The 23,702-nt window shown below is 53.6% G+C and overlaps 3 protein-coding genes across 3 annotated transcripts; 2 read left to right on the top strand and 1 right to left on the bottom strand.

Annotated features, from left to right (window-relative positions):
* Positions 1 to 8,430: 8,430 nt before the first annotated feature.
* Positions 8,431 to 11,857, top strand: BLOC1S1 (biogenesis of lysosomal organelles complex 1 subunit 1; the record flags this gene model as incomplete). The annotated part of the gene is made up of 4 exons (XM_080706059.1): positions 8,431 to 8,518; positions 9,164 to 9,236; positions 11,154 to 11,286; positions 11,747 to 11,857. Exons 1-4 carry the CDS (start codon positions 8,458 to 8,460, stop codon positions 11,855 to 11,857), a joined length of 378 nt encoding a protein of 125 aa, XP_080562185.1. The 5' UTR covers positions 8,431 to 8,457.
* Positions 11,858 to 13,187: 1,330 nt separating this feature from the next.
* Positions 13,188 to 16,990, top strand: RDH5 (retinol dehydrogenase 5; the record flags this gene model as incomplete). The annotated part of the gene is made up of 4 exons (XM_080705657.1): positions 13,188 to 13,497; positions 13,658 to 13,916; positions 16,380 to 16,543; positions 16,767 to 16,990. 4 exons carry the CDS (start codon positions 13,188 to 13,190, stop codon positions 16,988 to 16,990), a joined length of 957 nt encoding a protein of 318 aa, XP_080561783.1.
* Positions 16,991 to 19,083: 2,093 nt separating this feature from the next.
* CD63 (CD63 molecule) lies at positions 19,084 to 21,628 on the bottom strand (the record flags this gene model as incomplete). The annotated part of the gene is made up of 6 exons (XM_080705537.1): positions 19,084 to 19,149; positions 19,299 to 19,382; positions 19,876 to 20,016; positions 20,312 to 20,386; positions 20,520 to 20,708; positions 21,563 to 21,628. 6 exons carry the CDS (start codon positions 21,626 to 21,628, stop codon positions 19,084 to 19,086), a joined length of 621 nt encoding a protein of 206 aa, XP_080561663.1.
* Between the last annotated feature and the right edge of the window lie 2,074 nt (positions 21,629 to 23,702).

Genomic DNA, 23,702 nt, shown 5'->3' with positions numbered 1-23,702 from the left:
GTGGCACACGCCTATAATCCCAGATTTGAGAGACTGAGACAAGAGGATCAAAGGTTCACTGTCAGCCACAGCAACTAAGTGAGGCACTCACTTAATAAGATTCTGTTTCAAAAATAAAGAATAAAATAGAGTTGGTGGTGTAGCTCAGAGATAGAATTTCCCTACATTCAAATACCAGTTCCTCAAAAAATAAATAAACAAAAGAACTAAGAAGGGATGCTGGGTGCAGTGGTTTACCACGGCTGTAATCCCAGTACTTAGAAGGCTGAGACAGGAGGATCACAGGCTCCAGGCCAGCCTCAGAAATGTAGCTAGACTCTCAGCCACCTGTTTTAAAACAAAACCCTGTTTTAAAACAAAAAATGAGCCAGGCGTTGGTGGTGCACACTTGTAATGCCAGTACTTGGGAGGCTGAGACAGGAAGATCGCAGTTCTGAGGACAGCCTCAGCAACTAGTGAGACTTACATCAACCTAGGGAGACCCCATTTCTTTGTGGGGGGGGGGGTCCTGGGATGGAACCCAAGGGCATTCGACCTCCGAGCTACACCCCCTGCCATGTTGTTGTTGGAAGACTGAGACAGAAGGATCATAGGTTCACGGCCAGCCTCAGCTACTTAGGCCTCTCCACAATTTAGTGAGACCCTATTTCAAAATAAAGAATAAAAATAGGGCTGGGGTGTAGCTCAAAGATAGAATGCCTCTGGGTTCAATCTTCAGTACACAAAAATAAATAAATAAATAAATAAATTAATTAATAAATAAATAAATAAAACAAATAAATAAATAGGAGCCGGGAGTAGAATGTCCTGGGGTTCAGTCCCCAGTAACACACACACACACACACACACACACACACACACACACACTCACACACACACACACACACACACACACACACACAGCTAGTGTAAGGAAAATCCTTCATGGTACTGAGCTCTGTACTGTGGTTACAGAGGTGGTGATCTAATATGAAGGAACTCAGGCTGGTGAAAATTGAGTAAGACCTCACAGTTACAAGCTGATAGTACCCATGTCAACTTCCGGATTTTGATATTTCCTACCAGTTATAAGTGATGTCACCACTGAAGAAAAGTGAATAAAGGAACACACGCCTTCAGGTGCTATTTTTGCAACTTCCTCTGAGTCTAATTTTTTTCGTTTGTTTGTTTTTTGCGATATTGGAAATGGAACCCAGGGCAGTCTACCTCCAAGCTACACCCCCGGCCCTATTTTTTATTCTTTATCTTGAAACAGGGTGTCACTGAGTTGCAAAGGGCTTCACTAAGTAGCTGAGGCTGTCCTTGAACCACAATCGTCCTGTCTCAGCCTCTCAAATGCTGGGATTGCAAGCATGTACCACCACACCTGGCTTTAAAATTATTTTTACATTCATTTATTTATTTATTTATTTTTGTGGGTCTGGGAATGGAGCCCAGGGCCCAATACTGGGACCCAGGGGCATTCTACCTCTGAGCTACACACCCCCCTCCCTAATAAAAAATGTTAGATACTGTGTGTCTATATGCTTGCATGTATACTATATATCCTGCAACACTTACTGAATATTTATAATACCTCAGACACTTCACATATATTTATTCACTTAATCCCTCCCAAGTACTGAGATTATGCGTGTTGAGCTCCTTGCTTTCTAGCTCCCACCCCCACCCCATCCCACCCACACACACACACAACTCATACTTTTCCCAGCTGTTATCTCTAACTTACAAGCAAACACTTCCAGAACACACACTCTAGGGTTAACTTCTCCCTCTGCCTGTCTGGCAACACAGGCTGGGAGCATATATCCCAGGGTCAGGCTTTCTCTCCCCAACACAGACTTTCTCACCCCACCCACCTCTCCAGCCCTGGAACCCTTCCGCCTGCCTCTCTATTCTGGCCGTATCCAAAGATCGAACCGGGGAGTGGCTGGAAGAGAAAGAACATAAATGTGATTGAAGGAGCCCATAGGGACACGGCTTGACCACTCTGGTCCCTGAGAATCCAAGAGAAACTCTCGCATCTTGGGAAGGGAACTCTGAGGTCACTTCCCACAGGGAGCCATTTAGAGCAGCTTGAGGGCCCCTTTTCTTTGAGCCCGGCTGCAGGCCAACATTTGGAACTTAGCCACACCACCAACGGCCCCCTCTCTTGAAGCCCAGCCAGATTCCCCAGTATGTGAAGCCTTCTCTACTCCCTCCCTGTCCTCCCTCGGTCCTCACCCAACCCCTAAACACCCCCCTGCACCCCCCACCCCCCACCCCAGCTTCTAATGCTTCTAACCCCCCAGCCCTAATGCTTGGTCCGGCCAGTCAGGAGTTTGCTAATTAGAGCTAACTCTAAAAGAGATCTCAAAAGAATGGGGAAGCGAATGGAAAAAAGAGCATGGAATTGCATTCATTCATTCTAAGAGAAAATAATCTGAGAGCTTGTGGGGAGAGAAAGAGATTTCAGATTTCTGAGCCAAGTATGGTGGCACATGCCTATAATCCCAGGATTTGGGAGGCTGAGACAGGAGGATCACAAGTTCAAGGACAGCTTCAACAATGTAGCTAGACTCTCAGCCACCTAGCAAGACCCTGTTTTAAAACAAAATAATAAGGCCGGGCGTGGTGGCGCACGCTTGTAATCCCCGTGCTTCGGAGGCGGAGACAGGAGGATCGCGCAGGTTCGAAGCCAGCCGCGCTGGTTTAGGAGACCCTGTTTCAAAATATTAAAAAAAAAATAGGTCTGGGAGTGTAGCCCGGAGGTAGAAGGGCTTCCAGGAACCCCAGTACCACCAAAAAAATAAATAAATAAAAATAAAATAAAATAAAACAAAATAATAATCCAGGCATGGCAGTGTATGCTTGTAATACCAATACTTGTGAGGCTGAGACAGGAAAATTGTAGGTTCCAGGACAGCCTCAGCAAGTAGCGAGACTCATCAACCTAGAGAGATCCTGTTTCAAACAAAAAAATAAAAAGGATTCCTCTGAGTTTAGCTGAGCATGGTGGCACATGCTTGTAATACCCGTGCTTGGGAGGCTGAGACAGGAGGATCGCACAGGTTCGAAGCCAGCCTCAGCTACTTAGTGAGGCTCTCAGCAATTTAGTGAGACCTTGTTTCCAAATAAAGTATAAAATAGGTCTGGGAATATAGCCCATAGGTAGAAAAGTCCCTGGGTTGTACCCCTAGTACCACCAAAAAAAAAAAAAAATCCCTGAGTTTAATCCCTAGTACAAAAAGAGAGAGAAAAAGTTGGTGCAGCCAGGCTTGGTGGCACACGCTTGTAATCCCAGCATTTGGGAGGCTGCAACAGGAGAATCACAGTTTGCGGACAGCCTCAGCTATTTAGTGAGGCCCTTTGCAATTCATTGAGACCTTGTTTCAAAATAAAGAATAAAAAGCCGGGCATGGTGGCGCACACTTGTAATCCCCGCGCTTGGGAGGCTGAGACAGGAGGATCGCGCAGGTTCGAAGCCAGCCTCAGCTACTTAGTGAGGCTCTCAACAACCTAGTGAGACCCTGTTTCCAAATAAAATATAAAAAAAATCTGGGAGTATAGCCCAGAGGTAGAAAGCCTCTGGGTTCCACCTCCAGTACCACCAAAAAAAGAAGGAAAGAAAGAAAACAAAAGAAAAGAAAAGAAAAGAAAAGAAAAGAAAGAAAAGAAAAAAAGAAAGAAAGAATAAAAAATAAGGCTGGGGGTATAGCTCAGAGGTAGAATGGCCCTGGGTTCCATCTCCAGTACCACAAAAAAAAAAAAAGAGTTGGTGCCCCTCTCTGTCTCTATCTGTCTCTCTTCTCTCCTCTCTTCTTCTTCTTCTTCTTCTTCTTCTTCTTCTTCTTCTTCTTCTTCTTATCTCTCTCTCTCTCTCTCTCTCTCTCTCTCTCTCTCTCTCTCTCTCTCACATACAAGTTGCAATGCATGCAACTTGTATGTATCTCTCACAAAGGCAGATAAAACTGAGCTTTGACCACAACAGAAGTAGAGGTTAAACTCTGAAGCCTAAGGGCCCAGAAAAAGAACAGATGGCTCTGGCCCTGGAGAGATGAGCTGCTGTCCCTGGATGTAGGTGTCGTGTCCACTGCCCAACCTTAGGGCAAAGAGACAGACAGTATGTGAGAGAGGAGGGCAGAGATGGCCGCAGAATCTTGGCAGTGTATACTGACTGTGCAAATGTCAGGAAGCTGTGCCAAGGGGGTGAGGGTAATACTGGATGGGCCTGACACTCTCCCTGAGTCAGCCTGATCTTAACACAGACTCAGCCCTGACGCTCCCACACACCCCCGTTGGCCCCCACCCTCTGCCTTACTTGCCCCTTGTCACCGTTCTCTGGCACCCCTGCCGATGCAAGTCCCTCTCTCCCAGGCCCCACAGCCCTGGAGCGCAGTGCCAGGCATCTTCCAACCTGCCTCTGTTTTGCTTGTTCATTGCCGTTGGACGCTGGGGCCAGAGGGGGAGGCTGGCCCGGCTGCTAGGTGATGCTCTCATGCTTCCCGCTCCTATTTATCAGCCTTCTCTGGACAGAGCCTCTTCCCAAACACCCTCCCCTTGCCAGGACTCCTTCAGCTCATGCCCAGACAGTGAGGGGGCACGGGGACAGGACAGACAGTGATGAGACCAACCGGGAACTGCTCCTCCCCTCCGGGCCCTCTGATCCTGTGTGCAGTCTTGAGAGGTTACACGGGCCCCCCCAGAGTCAGAGAGCCTGAGCTGCCTCCCAGCTCTGCCACATACGGGCCCCATTACCCAGGCTCTGTGCCTCAGGTACACCATCTGCAAATTGACAAGAACAATAATGTTTCAGAGCCGAGCATGGTGACGCACGCTTGTAATCTCAGTACTTGGGAGGTTGAGACCGGAGGATCTGCGTTCATGGCCAGCCTCAGCTACTTAGTGAGGCCCTCGGCAACTCAGTGAGACCCTGTTTCAAAATAAAGAATAAAAAATAGGGTTGGGGTTGTAGCTCAGAAGTAGAATACCCCTGAGTTCAATTCCCCAATACCGCAAAAAATGATAATTAATAATAATAATATTTCACAGAATGTTGGAGGGATTAAGTGAATAAATATATGTGAAGTGTCTGAGGTATTATAAGTATTCAGTAAGTGTTGCAGGATATATAGTATACATGCAAGCATATAGACACACAGTATCTAACATTTTTATTAGGGAGGGGGGTGTGTGTGTTTTGCTGGGAACAGAACCCAGAGGCTCACACATAATAGGCAAGCACTCTACCAATGAGTCTTGTACCCCAATCCCTATTTAAATTTTTACTTTGAGCCAGGCATGGTGGCGCACGCTTGTAATCCCCGCGGAGGTAGAAAGCCTCTGGGTTCCACCCCCAGTACCACCAAAAATAATAATAATAAATAAATAAATAATAAATAAGCAAGCCAGGCATGGTAGTGCATGCTTATAATCCCAGTACTTGGGAGGCTGAGACAGGAGGATTGCAGGTTCCAGGACAGTCTCAACAATTTAGTGAGACCTGTTTCAAAATAAAAGAACAAAAATAAATAAATAAAATAATAAAATAGGTCTGGAGGTGCAGCTCAGAGGTAGAATTCCCTGGGTTCCATCCCCAGTACCACACACACAAAAAAAAAATTTTTAAGTTAAATGGGCTGGGGGTTAGCTTAGAAGTAGAATGCCCCTGGGTTCGATCTCTAGTCATACACACATACACACAAACACACACACACACACACACACACACACACACACACACACACCACATACTGGGCATGGTGATGCATACTTGTAATCCCAGCATTTGGGAGGCTGACACAGGAGGATTGTGGTTATCAGACACAGCCTCAGCTACTTAGTGAGGCCCTCTGCAACTCAGTGAGACCCTGTTTCAAAATAAAGCATAAAAAATAGGGCTGGGTGTATAGCTCAGAAGTAGAATGCCCCTGCGTTCCATCCCCAGTACCAAAAAAAAAAAAAAACACCAAAAAACTGTCTCAGCTCCACTCCTCAGAGAATCTATTTAATAAATCTAGGATCAAGGCATTTTGTTTATTTATTTTTATTTATTTTTGGTACTAGGGACTGAACCCAAGGGCATCCTACCTCCAAGCTACATCTCCAAATCTTTTTTTTCTATTTGAACTCCTCAACACACTCACTCACTCTCTCTCTCTCTCTCTCTCTCTCTCTCTCTCTCTCTCTCTCGCTCTCTCTCTCTCTCCATATATGTGTGTGTGTGTGTGTGTGTGTGTGTGTGTGTGTGTGTGTACTGGGAATGGAACCCAGGGGCTTTCTACCTCTGGGCTATACTCCCAGACCTATTTTACATTTTATTTGGAAACAGGGTCTCACTGAGTTGCCGAAAGCCTCACCCAGTAGCTGAGGCTGGCTTCGAACCCATACGATCCCCCTGTCTCAGCCTCCCAAGTGCTGGGATTACAAGCGTACGCCACCACGCCCGGCTTTAAATCTTTTTGTTTATATTTTCATTTTAGCCGGGTGTGGTGGCGCACACTTGTAATCCCAGCGCTTGGGCGGCTGAGACAGGAGGATGGCACAGGTTCGAAGCCAGCCTCAGCTACTGAGTGAGGCTCTCAGCAACTTAGTGAAACCCTTTATCCAAATAAAGTATAAAATAAGTCAGGAAGTGTAGCCCGAAAGTAGAAAGCCTCTGGGTTCCATCCCCAGCACCACAAAAAGAAAAATGAATATAAGTCTTTTCATTTTTTTGTGTGTATGGTACTGGGGAAGCATTCTGCTTCTGAGCTACACCCCCAACCCCATTTTTCATTCTTTATTTTGAAACAGGGTCTCATTAAGTTGTGGAGGGCCTCACTAAGCAGCTGAGGCTGGCTGTGAACCTGCGATCCTCCTGTCTCAGCCTCCCAAGTACTGGGATTACAATCGTGCGCCACCACACCTGGCTTTATTTTTATGTTTTTATTTTTGAGACAGGGTCTCTCTAGGTTGATGAGAGTCTCACTACTTGCTGAGGCTGTCCTTGAACCTACGATCCTCCTGTCTCAACCTCCCAAGTACTGGGATTACAGGTGTCCACCACCATGCTCGGCTTGTTTTTTTTTTGTTGTTGTTGTTGTTGTTTTTAAACAGGGCCTTGATAGGTTGCTGCAAGTCTTGCTAAATTGCTGAGGCTGGTCTCAAACCTTTAATCTTCGGTTTCAGCCTCCCAAGTGCTAGGATTACAGGTGTACTCTGCCACACCCAGCAAGTTCTAGTATCTATCTCTATCTCTCTCCCTCCCTTCCTCCCTGAATTCAACCTAGGGTACAGTACCTCTGAGCTACACCCCAGCCTTTTTATATTTTGTTTTGAAACGGGGTCTCACTAGGTTCACTAAGTTTCGCTAAACTGCTGAGGCTGTCCTCAAATCTATGATTCTCCTGTCTCAGCCTCCCAAGGATCGCTTACTGTCCACCATGTGCTGCAAATTGCCACATTTTTAAAGCTCCCCCATGTAAATCAAGTGTGATGAATCCAGTGCACGCTGAGACAGGAGGATAGCAGGAAAGAGGCCAACTTCAGCAACTTAGGGAGACACCTGTTTCAAAATAAAAAAAAAATAATAATAACACTTCAAGGTAGCTTTAAAGTAGAATGCACGGGGCGGGGGAAAATAAAAAAAGGAAAAAAAGACTAAAAGCAGAGAGAGTGGGTGTGCAAATTCCCCAGTCACTCACTATGTCGGTGTAAGATGTGGTAAGAGCCGGGCGCGGTTGTGGAAGCCTGTAACCCCTACTACTCGGAAGGACTGGAATTGGAGGCCAGCCTGCACAACAAGGAGAGGCCAGCATCTCCAAAGAAAATGCACCAAGAGAAATGGTAGCAGTGTCAGTAAGTGGAGGCCGTTGGAGTTAATCCTAGAAGCATTCTTTCGTTCGGAGACGCGTTGTATAATTTACCTCTTGCTTTGACAGCCACACTTAATGCTTGTGCTCACGCTACAATGGGTTCGCATTCCCTGACCACAAAAGGACCGGGATGGAATTGTACACTCGCCACACTCAGCCTTCCAGATCAGCACGCCTCCCCGGGAGGGCCGCGTGGGTTGCCCGAAACGCTCCTCCACCGGGACCAGCCCGACTTGGGCGGCCGGCGCGGGTGAGAGAGCGGGCTGGACCCGGGACGGAGCGCCGCAGCCCCGCCAGGAGGTGAGCGAGGGCAGACAAGAATGCCAGCGGGTCGGGGGAGCCTCCGCGGCCCAAACCGCGCCCGCGACGCCGGCGCGCCCCGGACCATCAAAACGAGCTCCGCGGTACGATCCTCAGCGGTCCCAACACCCACCAGAAAGCGCGCAAGGGCGGAGGAGAGCTCGCCGCCGCGCCCTCGGGCCGGAGCCGCCCGCCCCGCCCCGCCCTTCCTCGCGAGGGGCGGGGCCAGCCTCACGTGACGCCGCCGTCACGTGACCCGCCAGGCGCCCTCCAGCTCCCGCGGCCCCAGGGGCCCGGCGCGCCCCCCCAGCCCGCTGCGACCATGCTGTCCCGCCTGCTCAAAGAACACCAGGCCAAGCAGAATGAGCGCAAGGAGCTGCAGGGTGAGCCCCATGTCCGGTCGGCCTGTCCTCCCCGGCCGCGGCCTAGCCTCAGCCCCGGGCCTGGGCCTCGATCCGGGGAGGGGCTCGGGCTAGCGGGCTACGGGTGTGGAGGAGAGGGAACTGCAGGGTGACTTTTTTGGAAATCCCGTTCCCTTGCCAGCTGGCTCGGTTCCCCTGGGGAACTCTCGGGGCCCCTCGGCAACGCCCCCAGTCCCGCCTCGGCGCCACCCCAGCGCGGAGCCTATTGGTCCCGGGAGCCGCTTATCCTGGAAGTGGGAAGGGACGTCCCTGAAGGAGGAGCGTGTGGGGGCTGGGTCTTTTTTTACTGAATCCAAGCTGGGAATCCCGGAGGAACCTACCGATCCTTGGGGCAAAATAACCAACGAAGGATGTTTGGAAATCAGGAGTGCCGGGCGCTGCCATTCACTCGTTTGTGTTTCCAAAAGAGACATCCTCTGTGGGTACCCGGTTCCTCGTCTCAAAAAGAAGGGCAGTTTTATATTTTGCAGTCTTTTACAGTTTGGGCATTCCGAGATTCGTTGGATGTTCCGGGAGTGAGCTAGCAGAATAGTAATGAATGGGTGGGAACCTTTAGCACCGCCCCCCCCTCCAAAAGCAAGTCTCGATCCCTTTCCCTCTCCTCAGAGAAGAGGAGGCGCGAGGCTATCACTGCAGCGACCTGCCTGACAGAAGCGTTGGTGGATCACCTCAATGTGGGGTATGAACCTCTCCTGGTTGACACCAGTTCCCTCCCACCTACCCAAGTGCACAGTAGCACTAGCGCAGGGCTGTTCTTGAAGGGTTGGGAGGGTCATTCATTCCCCTTCCTGCCCTACCCCTGCCTCCCAGTTCAGCTCTGGAGAGAGTCAGCTCTGCCTGCGCACACGGGCTGGGGAAGGAGCAGCTGCGGTGGTTGTAGAAGCAGCCAGATTCCCCCTCCCCACGTTAACTCCGCTGGCACTCACAACTTGATGCCATCTGCCCGCCTCCCTTCCTCCTTCCAAGTCCAGCTGTCGATTTGGTGGGGAGGAGAGCACCCTCTTTCACCACAGCTTGACACCCTCTCCATCTCTGCCGCCCACCCTCTGGCAAGCCTGGAGAACAGCTGGCAGGAAAGAGATGGCACAGCTGGTGGGGTGAGGGTAGAACCTATGCCAGGAGGCACAGGAGAGCCAGGCTTCTCTTCCCTTCCTTCTGAGTCATCAGGGACACCCCTGCCCCAGCCCTAAATGAGAATGCCAATGATAGCCAAAGATGGGAAAGAACAAAGGGCATTGTCTCTTGACCCTGAATGACCCAGAGATGGTGGTCTGATCATCTGTTGGAAGAAGGGAGGCGCTTTGGGCCTTCCACCCCAGGGCAAGTAGAACAGCTTGGTTCAAATCCACAGACTGAGTCACCCACAGGAGTCATGCCCTGGCTGTGGGCTTCCGGCATCGTCCTTACTCATCTGGAGAGAGATGGGGAAGGCAGGCTGCGGTTAGGGCCTCTGGTCTCCCTTCCCTCCAGGCAGCTCTCTCCTCTCCACTCAGCGCTGGGCACGGTTGGCTCCCTCCCACATGGGCGCCCCTCAGGCTCTCTGTGCCATCGCCATTGTTGTGAGCTTGGCCCGGGCTTCTCCCTCTGCTTCCTAGAGGCCAGCCCATTTCAGCTCAGAGGGCAGCTAAGACCCAGCCAGATTAGAAGGGTTCTGTGTTGCTGCCCACGCTCCTCTTATTCCCCAGAAGGGAAAACAAAGGCCCTAACTATCTGAGCCCTGGTCAGGTGTCCAGCCCACTCTCTGGACCCCCCCTCAGCCCTTTGCCTCCTTCAGCCCCCACACATTCCAGGGGGTGGGGACACCGGATGTGGAGTCTCCCAGCTGACCTAGAGCTTTGGGGTGGGGAGTGAAACATTGATCAGTAAAGAGGGGGGTGGACACTGCCAGAGGATTAGGGACACCAACTCTGCTGGTATTCTGTAGCCTGTACCTCAACTGAGGAGAAAAGAAAAGGATCACCTGGAGCAGAGGAGAGAGAGAGAGAAAGAGAGAGAGAGAGAGAGAGAGAGAGAGAGTGTGTGTGTGTGTGTGTGTGTGTGTGTGTGTGTGTATGTGTGTATTCCCATCTGTGTGGGTAAGAGAAGGGTTGAAAGAGAAGCAGAGCCAAGAAGAAACCCCTGGGATATCTTCTCTTGTCTCAGGTTCCTGGGGAAGGGGTTTGCTCTACCATCCAGATTCAGGGAGGGGCCCAGTTTCCCTTCCCAACCTCTTGCACAGATCCCTGAGCTTCCAATCACTGCCAGATGTATCTCACTGCTGGATTTTCCCAGCATCCTCACACCCCCTCCCCTCAGGGATATCCCCCCTGGTTAACTCTCCCTTCCCCCACCCAGCTGCTGGAACTCCTTTGGGGGATAGGAGATTTCTAGTCGCCTCCCAACTTGGCTCTCCTGGGAATCCTGGGAATGGAGAAAGGAGCCAGCTTCTTTTGCATGAACTGGTAGGATTTGCATCACATCCAAGAAGGGCCAAAATCACAAGGTTGTCCCCAGCTCTGACTCTTAGCTGGCCTCCCAGCCCTACAGTGAAATATTTATCCTGGACACCACCTCCAACAAGTTGAATGCGCTAACTTCCTCCCTCCCCAACCCTTAGTGTGGCCCAGGCCTACATGAACCAGAGAAAGCTGGACCATGAGGTGAAGACCCTACAGGTCCAGGCGGCCCAGTTTGCCAAGCAGACAGGCCAGTGGATCGGGATGGTGGAGAACTTCAACCAGGCACTCAAGGTGGGCCATGTCCCCGCATCACACCCTCATCAGAGCTCCCAGTGGCTGCCTCCAGTCAGGAGTTGGGAGGAAGTGAGGACTACCCAGATACCTTATCTATGACCCCAGTATCAGAGAAGCGAGAGAAAAGAATAAAAGCAGGGGCTAGGGTGTAGATCATTAGTAGAGCATATGCTTAGCACACATAGGACCCTGAGTTCAAGTCCCAGCATTACAAAAAATAAAAAGTGCTCAGAACACACCCAGCATGGTATCACACACCTGTAATGCAGGTACTCGGGTGGCTGAGGCAGGAAGATCCCTTGAGACCAGGAGTTCCAGGTCAGGAATGGAGGAGGGGCGGGCAGCTAGTGGGTCCAAGTAAAGCACTTTCCAAGAGATGGATGAAGAATGTTCCTAGACTGGGAGCCACTCTGCCTGCCCTGATTCCTGGGCTCCAACCTTCTCTCACATTTCCCAGGAAATCGGGGACGTGGAGAACTGGGCTCGGAGCATCGAGCTGGATATGCGCACCATTGCCACCGCCCTGGAATACGTCTACAAGGGGCAGCTGCAGTCTGCTCCCTCCTAACCCCTCTCCCCTCTCCCTTCCCCTGCCGCCCCACCCTCCTACCCTACCACAGGGCAGGTGGGAGCCTGACGAGTCACAAATAAAACACAAGTCTGCATCTCGATTTGGTGTGTGGAGGAGCTACCAGTCTTGATGGGGGTAGAACTGGAAGGTTCAGAGGTTTCCCTGAGGGACGAGGGCCTTTTGGGTAGAGGGTGGAACTTCCTCATCCCAGTTCTCAGGCCAACAGAGGACAGAAGTTTCCCACACCTCCCCAGAGAAGGTCCGAGTGGCCCCTGCCCCAAGCTTCCTAGTTCCAGGCTTTGGTGTCCTGCAGAGGAGCCAGAGGGCAGGCCTGGGCCCCCTGCTCTGGCACCAGGCCTTTCCACGTGCTCCTGGCCTCTCCCAGAGTGTCGCCAAGTAGTGTCATGAGTCTGGACCAGGTGGGAGATTAATTTTGGGGGGGCACTTCAGGGCTGAGAAAAAAAAAAGGAATGACAGGTTTAAGGCCACCAAGAGAGGGGCAGCTGCCGTCCTTGATAGCTTCCTCCTCCTGGGAGCCCCTGGCATAAGTGGTCAGGACCCAGCCTGAAAAGACAGCCCAGCAGGTGGCCTAGGCCAGTCTGGCCTCTGCCAAGCCCGAGCTTCAGCGGGCCCCGGGCTCCTCCTCCTCAGCACTCTGTGCCCAAGTCCACCCACTGGACTTTGGCCTTAACTGCAGCCAGTGTGAGAGCCAGGGAAGATTGGGAATAAAGTCTGAGAAGCATAAGAAGCAGCTGCACACATAATACCTGCCAGCTTTCCCACACAGGAGGTAAGCAGGATGCTGGGAGGTGGGGTGCGCTGAGAGGTGTAGCTAGATGTGGCATGCAGTAATAGCTCAAAGCTGGAAGCCCCGAATGTGCTTCCTCACACATCCCTCTGACCTCCACAACCCTGAGCAGACGTGGTGTGTGCTGGCCCAAATACCCAGCATCCCTAGCAAGTTTGGGGACCCCCCTGACTGCAGTGCAGGGCTCTTGGCTCTATATGTTCTTCAACAAATGAGACTCAGGTTGTGCTTAGAAGTTTTCAGTGTCCCTGGTTTAGTAGGAGAGAAAGTGTGACTGCAAACAAGACCCCTCAGCCCCGCTTCAGCGGGTCTGCATACAGAGCCTGGCTCCTCAGTTTTAATTTTACACAGTAAGCCATAGTTTGCCAATTAACTGCCTAGCAGAAAACTTCTCAATCTGCTCTGATCAGTTGCTTCCATCTAGGAAGGATGTTAGGGGCGAGGACTTAAGGGCCAAAATACATGCCAAGCTTTCCTGCCAGGCCTCAGCCGCCACCTGCAGGTCGTTTGGGCCCAGCCATGTGGCTGCCTCTGCTGCTGGGCGCCCTGCTCTGGACAGCCCTGTGGCTGCTAAGGGACCGGCAGAGTCTGCCCGCCAGCGATGCCTTCGTCTTCATCACGGGCTGTGACTCAGGCTTCGGGCGCCTCTTGGCGCTGCAGCTGGACCAGAGGGGCTTCCGAGTCCTGGCCAGCTGCCTGACCCCCTCTGGGGCAGAGACCCTCCAGCGGATGGCCTCCTCCCGCCTCCACACCACTCTGCTGGACGTCACTGATCCCCAGAATGTCCAGCGGGTGGCCGAATGGGTGGAGATCCACGTTAAGGAAGCAGGTGAGGTTGGGGCAGAGCCCCCAGGATGCAGTGTTCCTGGTCCCCTCAGTGAGGGACCCCAGGGTTCCTTACAGGGGCAGCTAGCGGGATTAGTGGGGAGATATAGTGTTCAGATTCTGCTGGGAGGGAGGGAACATGGATATGTCTCATCTCCCCACAGGGCTTTTTGGCCTGGTGAATAACGCTGGTGTGGCTGGCATCATTGGGCCCACGCCCTGGCTGACACGGGAGGATTTCCACTGGGTGCTGAATGTGAATACACTGGGCCCCATCAGTGTTACCCTCACCCTGCTGCCCCTGATACTGCGGGCCCGGGGCCGGGTGATTAACATCACCAGCGTACTGGGCCGCCTGGCAGCCAATGGCGGGGGCTACTGTGTCTCCAAGTTTGGCCTGGAAGCCTTCTCTGACAGCCTGAGGTGAGGAGTGCAGCCTCCAAGCCCAAGGGGTCCATTGAACAAACAGTAGTCAATAGAGGGCGTGTTCCTATAATCCCAGTACTTGGGAGGCTGAGACCAGAAGATTGCAGTGTCAAGGCCAGCCTCAGCAACTTCAAAAGACCCTCATCAATTCAGTAAGATGTGTTTCAAAGTAGAAAATGTTAAAAAGGGCTGGAGGTGTGGCTCAGAGGTAGAATGCCCCTGGGTTCAATCCCTAGTACCAAAAATACAAAAAAAAAACGGTATTGTTCAAAGTTCCATGAGAGCCAGGTGTGGTGGGGTGTGATTGCCTGCACGCTTGTAATCCTAGTACTTTGGAGGCTGAGACAGGAGGATCACGGTCCATAGACAGCTACTCAGTGAGGCTCTTTGCAACTCAGTGAGACCCTGTTTCAAAATAAGGAATAAAAAATAGGGCTGGGGATGTCATTTGGAGATAAATGCCCCAGAGTTCCATCCCCAATGCCACAAAAAAAAAAAAAAAAAAAAATTCCATGAGAGCACAAAGGGGCCTTAATGAGGCCAGTGCACAGGCCCCAGTATGGAGCATAAGCAGAAGCTGGCCAAGTTGAGCCTGCTGCTAAGGAGGCCTGCACACACTGCCCTCAGCTGGTCACTTACACTTACATGTCTACTTTGCCCTGTGCCTAGTCTTTTTCATTTTCCACATCTTCTGACTTAGATATCTACATCTGGACCAGGGCAGTGGGCTGCATCCCACTCTCCCCATCGGGCTCCCCACCTCACCCCAGCTACGCCAGTGTAGACCCTAGTGCCTAGCCTCAGGGCTCAATCCTGTGTTTTGGGAGCTCAGGAATGGCATTCTTCCAGGTCAAGCATTGGCAAACTGCAGTTCTCAGGCCAGATCCTGCCGGCCTGAGAACAGCCACCTTCAAGGCTAATAACGGAGTTTCCTTTGTTTTATGTGTGGTACTGGGGATGGAACCCAGGGGCATTCTACCCCTGAGCTATACCCCCAGCCCTATTTTTTAGTTCTTACTTTGAAACAGGGTCTCACTGAGTTGTAAAGGGCCTCACTAAGTAGCTGAAGCTGTCCACGAACCAAGATCCTCCCGTCTCAGCCTCCCAAAGGTTGGGATTACAAGCATGCACCACCACACCAACTTAAATAACATTTCTTTTTTTTTTTTTTTTTTTTTTTGGTGGTACTGGGGTTCCTGGAAACCCTTCTGCCTCCAGGCTACACTCCCAGACCTATTTTACATTTTATTTGGAAACAGGGTCTCTTAAGCCAGCAAGGCTGGCTTCGAACCTGCGCAATCCTCCTGGCTTTGCTTCCCAAGCACGGGGATTACAAGCGTGTGCCACCATGCCGAGCAAATACATTTTTTAATACATTGTGAGAGCGGAGTGTGGCAGTGCACTCCTATAATCCCAGTCCTTCGGAGGTTGAGACAAAAAGATCACAGATTTTAAGCTAGCCTTCCACAACTTAGCAAGGACTTGTTTCCAAATAAAAAATAAAATAGGGCTGGGGTGTGTGGCTCAGAGGTAGAATGCTTTTGGGTTCAATCCCCAGTACTACCAAAAAAAATTGTAGCTGGGCATGATGGCGCATGCTTGTAAGTAGTTACATAAGTTCCTGATAATATCTTATTTTTGTTTCTTGGTCTTCAGCATCTAAAATATTGACTCAAGATGAGTGTGGTGGCGCACACTTGTAATCCCAGCATTTGGGAGGCTGAGACAGCAGGATGGTGGTTTGCTAACAGCCTCAGGTACTTAGTGAGGCCCTCTGCAACTCAGTGAGACCCTGTTTCAAAAATAAAGAATAAGGAGCCAGGCGTGGTGGCGCACACTTGTAATCCCAGCATTTGGGAGGCTGAGACTGGAGGATCGCAGTTCGCAGCCAGCCTCAGCTACTTAGTGAGGCTCTCCGCAACTTAGTGAAACCCTGTTTCAAAATAAAGAAGAAAAGAAAATAGGGCAGTGGGTGTAGCTCGGAGGTCAAATGCCTCTGGGTTCCATCCCTAGACCCACAAAAACAAATAAAATTAAATTTTAAAATAAAGAATAAAAAAATAGGGCTGAGAGTGTAGCTCGGAGGTAGAATGCCCCTGGGTTCCATCCCAGTACCACAAAAAAAAAAAAAAATGCTAATCCTTACTCTAGATCATAGAATACACAGGAAAACAAACCTCAAAGATAAAAATCCCCGCCATCACACACACCACAGAAAAGTACACCTCCCTGCAGGCAGGTGTAGCTCAGTGTTGGAGCACTTGCCAGCCTCAGTGCTGGGGAATAAAAGGATACCTTCCTCCTCCACTTGCCCTCATCCCATGACAGCAAAGAATCCCCGTCCAGTCAGGGCTCCTGTGCTTGGCCTGATAACTCTCCATCTTAGATTCCCAGCCAATGTCCCTGAGAGTCCCCTCCCTATAGCACAAGGACCCACCAACTCCTCTGCCCACGCTCCAGGCGAGATGTGGCTCCTTTTGGAGTACGAGTCTCCATCGTGGAGCCTGGTTTCTTCCAAACCCCCGTGAGCAACCTGGAGAATCTGGAGAACACCCTGCAGGCCTGTTGGAGAAGACTACCCCCAGCTACACGGGCCCGCTACGGGGAAGCCTTCCTGACCGCGTGTGAGTAGCTGGGCATGTGAAGGCAAATGCAGGGGCCAGAAGGGCCATCCCCACAGGCCAGCGGGGGGGGGGGGGTACGGTGCCACAGCAGAGTGCCCAAGCTGTGTGAAATCTACCAACTCCCCAAACTGGAGAGGGTACTGGGTCTAGGAGCCGAGGATCCAGGGGGTAGGGCGGGTTGGAGAGGGGAAGGAACACTGATGCAGCCACTCTCGGGCTGCAGATCTGAAAGTGCAGCGGCGCATCATGAACCTGATCTGTGACCCGGACCTGACCAAGGTGAGCAGGTGCCTGGAGCACGCGCTGACAGCCCGTCACCCCCGGACGCGCTACAGCCCGGGCTGGGATGCCAAGCTGCTCTGGCTCCCAGCCTCCTACCTGCCAGCCAGCCTGGTGGATGCCGTGCTCGCCCGGGTCCTCCCCAAGCCTGCCCAGTCAATCTCCTGAATCCAGCCCTCTAGCAAGAAACTACTTTTCAAGAGCAAGAAGTTTTCTTTCCCCACCCTGGTACTACCTGGTGCCAGGCACAAAATAGGCACTGAATAAATATGTATTGTTAAGTGAGAGGCTGACCCCATTTAAGTGCTAACTACCCTCAGCTGTTTACTGCCCAAGGTCTCCAGCCTGTCCAGTGCCTGCAAAACAGCTAGCAACTGTGGAGTCAGAGTGAAGCTTTGAAGCTGTACCTGGGAGGGGTGGCCACCAGAGGGCACTTTCCACTTACTTTTCTGTGTGGAGTAAGTACAGTTCTATTTGTACTGGGGATTGATTTATCTGTTTTTTCCTGGGGGAGGAAAAAAAGCAAAGAGGGTTTAGGGCCAGATTGTGAAAATACTCCTATCTAAGTCAAGAACAAGGGATGCTGAGCCGGACGTAATGGCGCATACCTGAAATGCCACTACTTAGAGGCTGAGACAGGGGGATCACAGGTTTGAGGTCAGCCTCAACAATTTAGCAAGGCTCTCAGCAACTTAGCAAACCCAGTTTCCAAATAAAAAGTAAAAGCCCAGAGTGGTGGTACACACTTGTAGTCCCAGTACTACAGATAGATTCGAGGACAGCCTCAAAAAGTAGGCTTAGCTGGGCGTGGTGGCGCACGCTTGTAATCCCCGCACTTGGGAGGCTGAGACAGGAGGATCGCACAGGTTCGAAGCCAGCCTCAGGTACTTAGTGAGGCTCTCAGCAACTTAGTGAGACCGTTTCCAAATAAAATATAAAATAGGTCTGGTAGTATAGCCCGGAGGTAGAAAGCCTCTGGGTTCCATCCCTAGTACCACCAAGAAAAAAAAAAGTAGTGAGGCTCTCATCAGCCTAGCAAGACTGTTTCAGTATAAAAACGAAATAGCCGGGCATGGTGGCGCACACTTGTAATCCCAGCGCTTGGGAGGCGGAGACAGGAGGATCGCGCTGGTTCAGAGCCAGCCTCGCTGGCTTAAGAGACCCTGTTTCCAAATAAAAAAATATAAAAATAGGTCTGGGAGTGTAGCCCAGACATAGAAGGGCTTCCAGGAACCCCAGTACCACAAAAAATAAAAATAAAAATGAAATAGGGAGCTGGGCGTGGTGGCACACACTTGTAATCCCAGTACTTGGGAGGCCGAGACAGGAGGATCATGGTTCGTGGACAGCCTCAGCTACTTAGTGAGGCCCTTTGGAACTCAGTGAGACCCCATTTCAAAATAAAGAATAAAACATAGGGCAGGGGTTAGAGCTAGGAGGTAGAATGTCCCGGGTTCAACCCCCAGTAACACACACACACACACACACACACACACACACACACACACACACACGGCACTGATGGGAAGTTCCAAGGCCACACTGGGCAACTCAGACCGTTTCAAAGTAAACCATAAAAAGGCTGAGAGCAGGGCAGAGTAGCACATGCCTGTAATCCCAGTATTAGGGAGGCTGAGATAGGATCACAGGTTTGAGAACATCGCAGCAGCTTAGAGAGATTGTTTCTAAATAAAATAGGGCTCGGGGTATAGCTCAGAGGCAGAAGAATACCCTTGAGTTCAATCCCCAGTACCAACAAAGGGAGATCTGGTGACACAGCTCAGCAGTAGGGTGCCCCTGGGTCATTGCATCCCCGTGAAAAGGACCGGGTCCTCTTGAGGATAGAGGGGAGGGAGTTTGCCAAGCCCTCAGAGATGTACAGGCCAGAAAGATGTCCAAAATGGGACCTTGGTGAAAAATCCTTTTGACTCATGCAGGAGATGGCTTTGTGAACATCCAGGGCTCAGTCTAGCAGCACAGACTAGGGGACTGGGGCACGAGGCCACAGCCGCCTCTAGGTCCCCACTTCCCTGCTGACAACCCAGCCCACACCTCTTTCCTCTCAAACACCTCCCAAAATACACCTGCCTTTCCCAAGAAAGGCCCCAGAGGAGAAGGAACATGGGGAAGGAAGCGGTCAAGGATCACTCTGAAGACAAATTAAGACCATCTATTTTTGGTCTGAAAAAATAATTCGTTTAATTGAAAAACCTGGAGGGTGCTACCCCACTCCTCCAGATTAGGATGCAGAGACCAGATCCCTACATCACTTCATAACCACTTCGGATGCTCTTCATGAGACAGCAGGCAAAGACAACGCCCAGGATCTAGGAGAGGACAGAGGGGTGGAGAAGAATCAGAGCAAGCTACAGCCCAAAGCTTCCCCACACGCCCACCCGCACTCCCTCGCTGGGCCGGTGCCCCAGCTCCTCAGAAGCCCTGGACTGAGTCCCAGCCCTGCTCAGGGCATTCTCACCTCTACAAAAGCAATGCCCAGGGCCACCCCAGCCACCAGCAGCGTATTCTGCCTTATCCAGATCCCGATCTTCTCCACACAGCCCTGAAGGGACACAGGGAAAGCACCATCAGAAATATCCTACCAGGCAGGGCGTGGGGGCACACACCTGTAATCCCAGTACTTGGGAGGCTGAGAAAGGAGGATCGCAGGTTCACAGCCAGCCTCAACAACTTAGTGAGACTGTTTGAAAATAAATAAAATAGGACTGGGGGTGCGGATCGGAGCTAGAATGCCCCTGGGTTCAATATAAAAAAAGGAAGAAAGGAAGAGAGAAAAAGGGAGGGAGGGAGGGGGAGGGAAGTAGGGAGGGAAGAAAGAAGGAAGAAGGAAGAAGGAAAGGATGGATGGATGGATGGATGAAGGAACTTCCTACCTACCTTCCTAGCTACCACAGTGCAGCTATCTCTTCCCTGCCCTTTCACCGAACCCTTGCAACCCCCATCCCCTCCCCATCCCTGACCCTGTTAACCATTTCACCTCTGGAAACACTGCCCAGGTTTCGCAAAGCCCCATACTACCTCAGTCCTCTCCCTACCTTGGCATGGACTGCAGCCGGGTGAAAATCAGTGCCACAGCCTGCAGTGACATTGACACAGCAGGAGTCAGGGACCCGGTCCTTCCCCATGCTGGGGATATTCTCCCAATCTGTGTAGTTAACAGCCCCACAGCACTTGAACTGGGAATGGAGAGAGATGGGAGGAAAGGTGCTGGTAAGTAACCTCCACCTCAGTGGAGGGGAGAGCCCTCTCCCCCCCTGCCCTGCTCCCAGCAGCCCCACTTGCCCTCTCCTGTGCCTGGTCTAGGACCGAGGTCGTGTGATTGTTTATCAGGTAGTCCTCCATCTTCTGCTTGAAGTTCTTTTCCAACTCTGACACCACCTGGGAATTGGGACGAGCATTGTTGAGGGGCAGAGTTCAGGCAACTGGGCCCCATAGCAGGCTGAGGCAGGGCTCCCCCTGGCCCCGGCTTACCTTCCCTCTGAACACATAGCCAGCGATGGCCACAGCCACCTCCACCACTATAATAAGAGACAGTAAGATGGCAAACTGCAGGAACAAAGGACAGCAATCAGCTTTGGAGAACGGGAGAAGAAAAACCTGCTCTACCACCCCACACCTCACCCACCCTAGTGAGCCCAAACCAAAGACATTCCCTCTGGAGGTCCCACACTGCACTCACTGTGGTCATGAGGCAGTAGTTCTCCTTGCAAGCCCCACAGCAGCCCACAAAGGCCACCAGGAAGAGGAAGACACCCACTGCGATGATGATCACAGGCAACAGGGAGCCAGCGGTCGCCTCCTGGGTTATGCTGTAACTCAGGACAAACTGGGTCGCGACACCCACCGCGATCAGCCCCACTGCACAGGCCTGAGGGGAAGACAGGCAAGGGTGAGGCCGGAACCCCGGTCCAGCAGCCCTCAGCAGTCTTCGGGACAGGGGGTGCACGGACCTAGTCCAGCAGACAGCCTCTTACACCTCCAGGAGACTTTGGACTGAGATGGGGCTGATCGCCCATCCTTGCCCCACAGTGAAGGCTGGGGTGTGGGTCAAGGCACTCGGGGAGTAGGGCGTCAGGAGCCATGCTTGCTTTAAGCAGCTCTCCTGTCAGGTGACTGACCACTTCAAAAAAAAAAGTGCACAGAAAGGCTTGACCCTAGGGCAAGCATTCCTAACCTAGAAGACTTAAAAGTTTTGCTTTTTATGGGGCCCCAGGGCTCCCAGCTAGATTCTCTCCCAGAACTGCCCACACTACTCTCCAGTGACTAAGGTCCTCAGGCCAGGGAGGAGAGGGAAGGAGGGCAAGGGTGCACTCGTGGTGTGCCCCTCCCTGAACACACAGCCGCTCAGGCCAGCAGCAAAGTAAGGTGAGGAGCCCTTCCCGACTCCCAAGAAAGGGGAGAGCGGAGGAGGAGGAGGAGGAGGACGGGCAGGGGAGGAAAGCCTCGTGGCGATAGCATCGGGCCGTTGGCGGTTGCCCCACTGCCCCCATCACAGTGGTTGTGTCGCCAGACAGGAAGGGCCAGGAGTGGGGGGTGGGAGCCGCTGCAACCCAGGGGCCACTCGCGTTCCCGCCAGCCTCAGGGGCCCGGCCGTGGCCGGGGAGTCCTCGCTGCCTTTGGCCCTTTCCCCGGGCTTTTCTCCCACATCTGGTCTCCAGCTGGCGCCGTCATTCTTGGTCCGTCGGCCACCACGGCGCCCCATCGCTCCCACTCCCCACTCACGCAAAAGGCCAGCAGAAGAACGTAGAGCAAGAACTTGACACACTTTATTCCTCCTTCCACCGCCATGGCTGCTGGGCCTGGAGCCGAGGGGGGGGAAGGGGTCAGCGCGCGGGGCTCCGGCTCCCGCGCCCCCCCTCCCCGGAAGCCCGCGGCGTCCACGTCTCCAGCCGGGCGGGGCGGGGCGGGGCGGGGCGGGGGGCGACGCCGGGAGCGGACCCCGGCCCCCCCCCCAGGACGCCCGCCCGCCCAGCCCGGCCTCCGGGAGCGCGGCCCCCGGAGCCCCCGGGGCGCCTCACCTGGTCCCGCGCCGCCGTCCGCTCGGCTCGGCCGCCCGCCCCGCTCATGTGACCGCGGGCAGCCGGGCCTGAGTCACCGCGGCCGCGACCACGTGGCCCCGACGCGGAAGGCGCCCCCGGCCGCGGCCCCGCTGCCCGGCCCGGGGGAGGGGCGGGGCGGCAGGGGGAGGGGACGGGGCGGGCGCGACGGCGGAGGGGGGCGGCCCTGGGGGGCGAGGAGACGGCGCGGGGGGCGGGGGCCTGGCCCCGCCGCCGGGTCCCGACCGCGGACGACTGCTGCCTGGGCCGGCGGACACTACTGGGGGCCGCCCGCGGTCCGCACGTCGGGGCTCCCGGGGCTCCGCGGCCTCGTTTCCAGGGCTTTGGGGCGAGACCAGGTGGAAGGTCCGCGCCGTCGAAGCGGGGCCGTCGGGGAGGCCGGTGGACTGCGGCTCCTGCGGCTCCGTGTTGCTTGCACGGGGCGGGGCGGGCCCTGCGCAGGTGAGGCCGTCCCGGGACCTCCCACCCCACCCCGGGAGAAGGCTGGAGGCGGCGGGGCCAGCTGCCCGGCCCTGGGGTGCCGCCGCCCCAAAGGAGCGGACGGGAGAGGAAGGGTGGACCGGCCCGCCGCCCGGCCCACCCCCTAGGACTCAGTCACCCCCTAGGACTCAGTCAGCCCCTAGGACTCAGTCAGCCCCTAGGACTCAGCCCCTAGGACTCAGTCAGCCCCTAGGGACTCAGTCAGCCCCTAGGACTCAGTCAGCCCCTAGGCACTCAGTCAGCCCCTAGGACTCAGACACCCTCTAGGACTCAGTCACCCCCTAGGGACTCAGTCAGCCCCTAGGACTCAGGACTCAGACACCCCCCTAGGGACTCAGTCACCCCCTAGGGACTCAGTCAGCCCCTAGGACTCAGACACCCCCTAGGACTCAGTCACCCCCTAGGACTCAGCCAGCCCCTAGGCACTCAGATACCCCCTAAGCACTCAGTCAGCCCCTAGGACTCAGACACCCTCTAGGACTCAGTCACCCCCTAGGGACTCAGCCCCTAGGCACTCAGACACCCCCTAGGACTCAAGTCACCCCCTAGGACTCAGCCCCTAGGACTCAGTCAGCCCCTAGGCACTCAGACACCCCCTAGGACTCAAGTCACCCCCTAGGGACTCAGTCACCCCCTAGGACTCAGTCAGCCCCTAGGACTCAGTCACCCCCTAGGACTCAGTCAGCCCCTAGGACTCAGTCACCCTCTAGGACTCAGTCACCCCCTAGGCACTCAGTCAGCCCCTAGGACTCAGCCCCTAGGGACTCAGTCAGCCCCTAGGATTCAGACACCCCCTAGGACTCAGTCAGCCCCTAGGACTCAGTCAGCCCCTAGGGACTCAGTCAGCCCCTAGGCACTCAGACACCACCTAGGCACTCAGCCCCTAGGACTCAGACACCCCCTAGGACTCAGTCACCCCCTAGGACTCAGTCACCCCCTAGGACTCAGCCCAGGCCCCGGCTCGGGAGTACTTCCTGAGTCGGGGGAGGGGCGGTGCCGAGGCCGGGACGCAGCCCCAGCCCGGCTGGGAAGGAACGGAAGGGACCGGAAGTGGGACGCGGCTGGGCGGAGGAGCCGCTCCCAGGTCCACGCCTGGGCAGAGCACCAATCCGCCCTTCTTTCTGGCCCTGGCCCCCGCGAATCCTCAGGCTGGCTGTGGAGGAGGAGTCCAGATGCCAAAGAAAGGAGTATTCATTACTTTCTTCTTTGTGCCGCCACTAGATGCCAGGCATATGCTAGGCACGAGGCAGCAGGGAGAGAAAGATGGTGTACTGCGCTCTGCCAGGAGGCGGAGACAAGTCCTGTCCACCGTAAGGCGGGGTAGA

The sequence above is a fragment of the Muscardinus avellanarius genome (genome assembly GCF_963383645.1).
Source record: "Muscardinus avellanarius genome assembly, chromosome: 11".
Classification (NCBI taxonomy): Eukaryota; Metazoa; Chordata; class Mammalia; order Rodentia; family Gliridae; genus Muscardinus; species Muscardinus avellanarius.
Note: the sequence above shows the minus strand (reverse complement) of the source record. Positions and strands in the feature narration are given on the sequence as shown.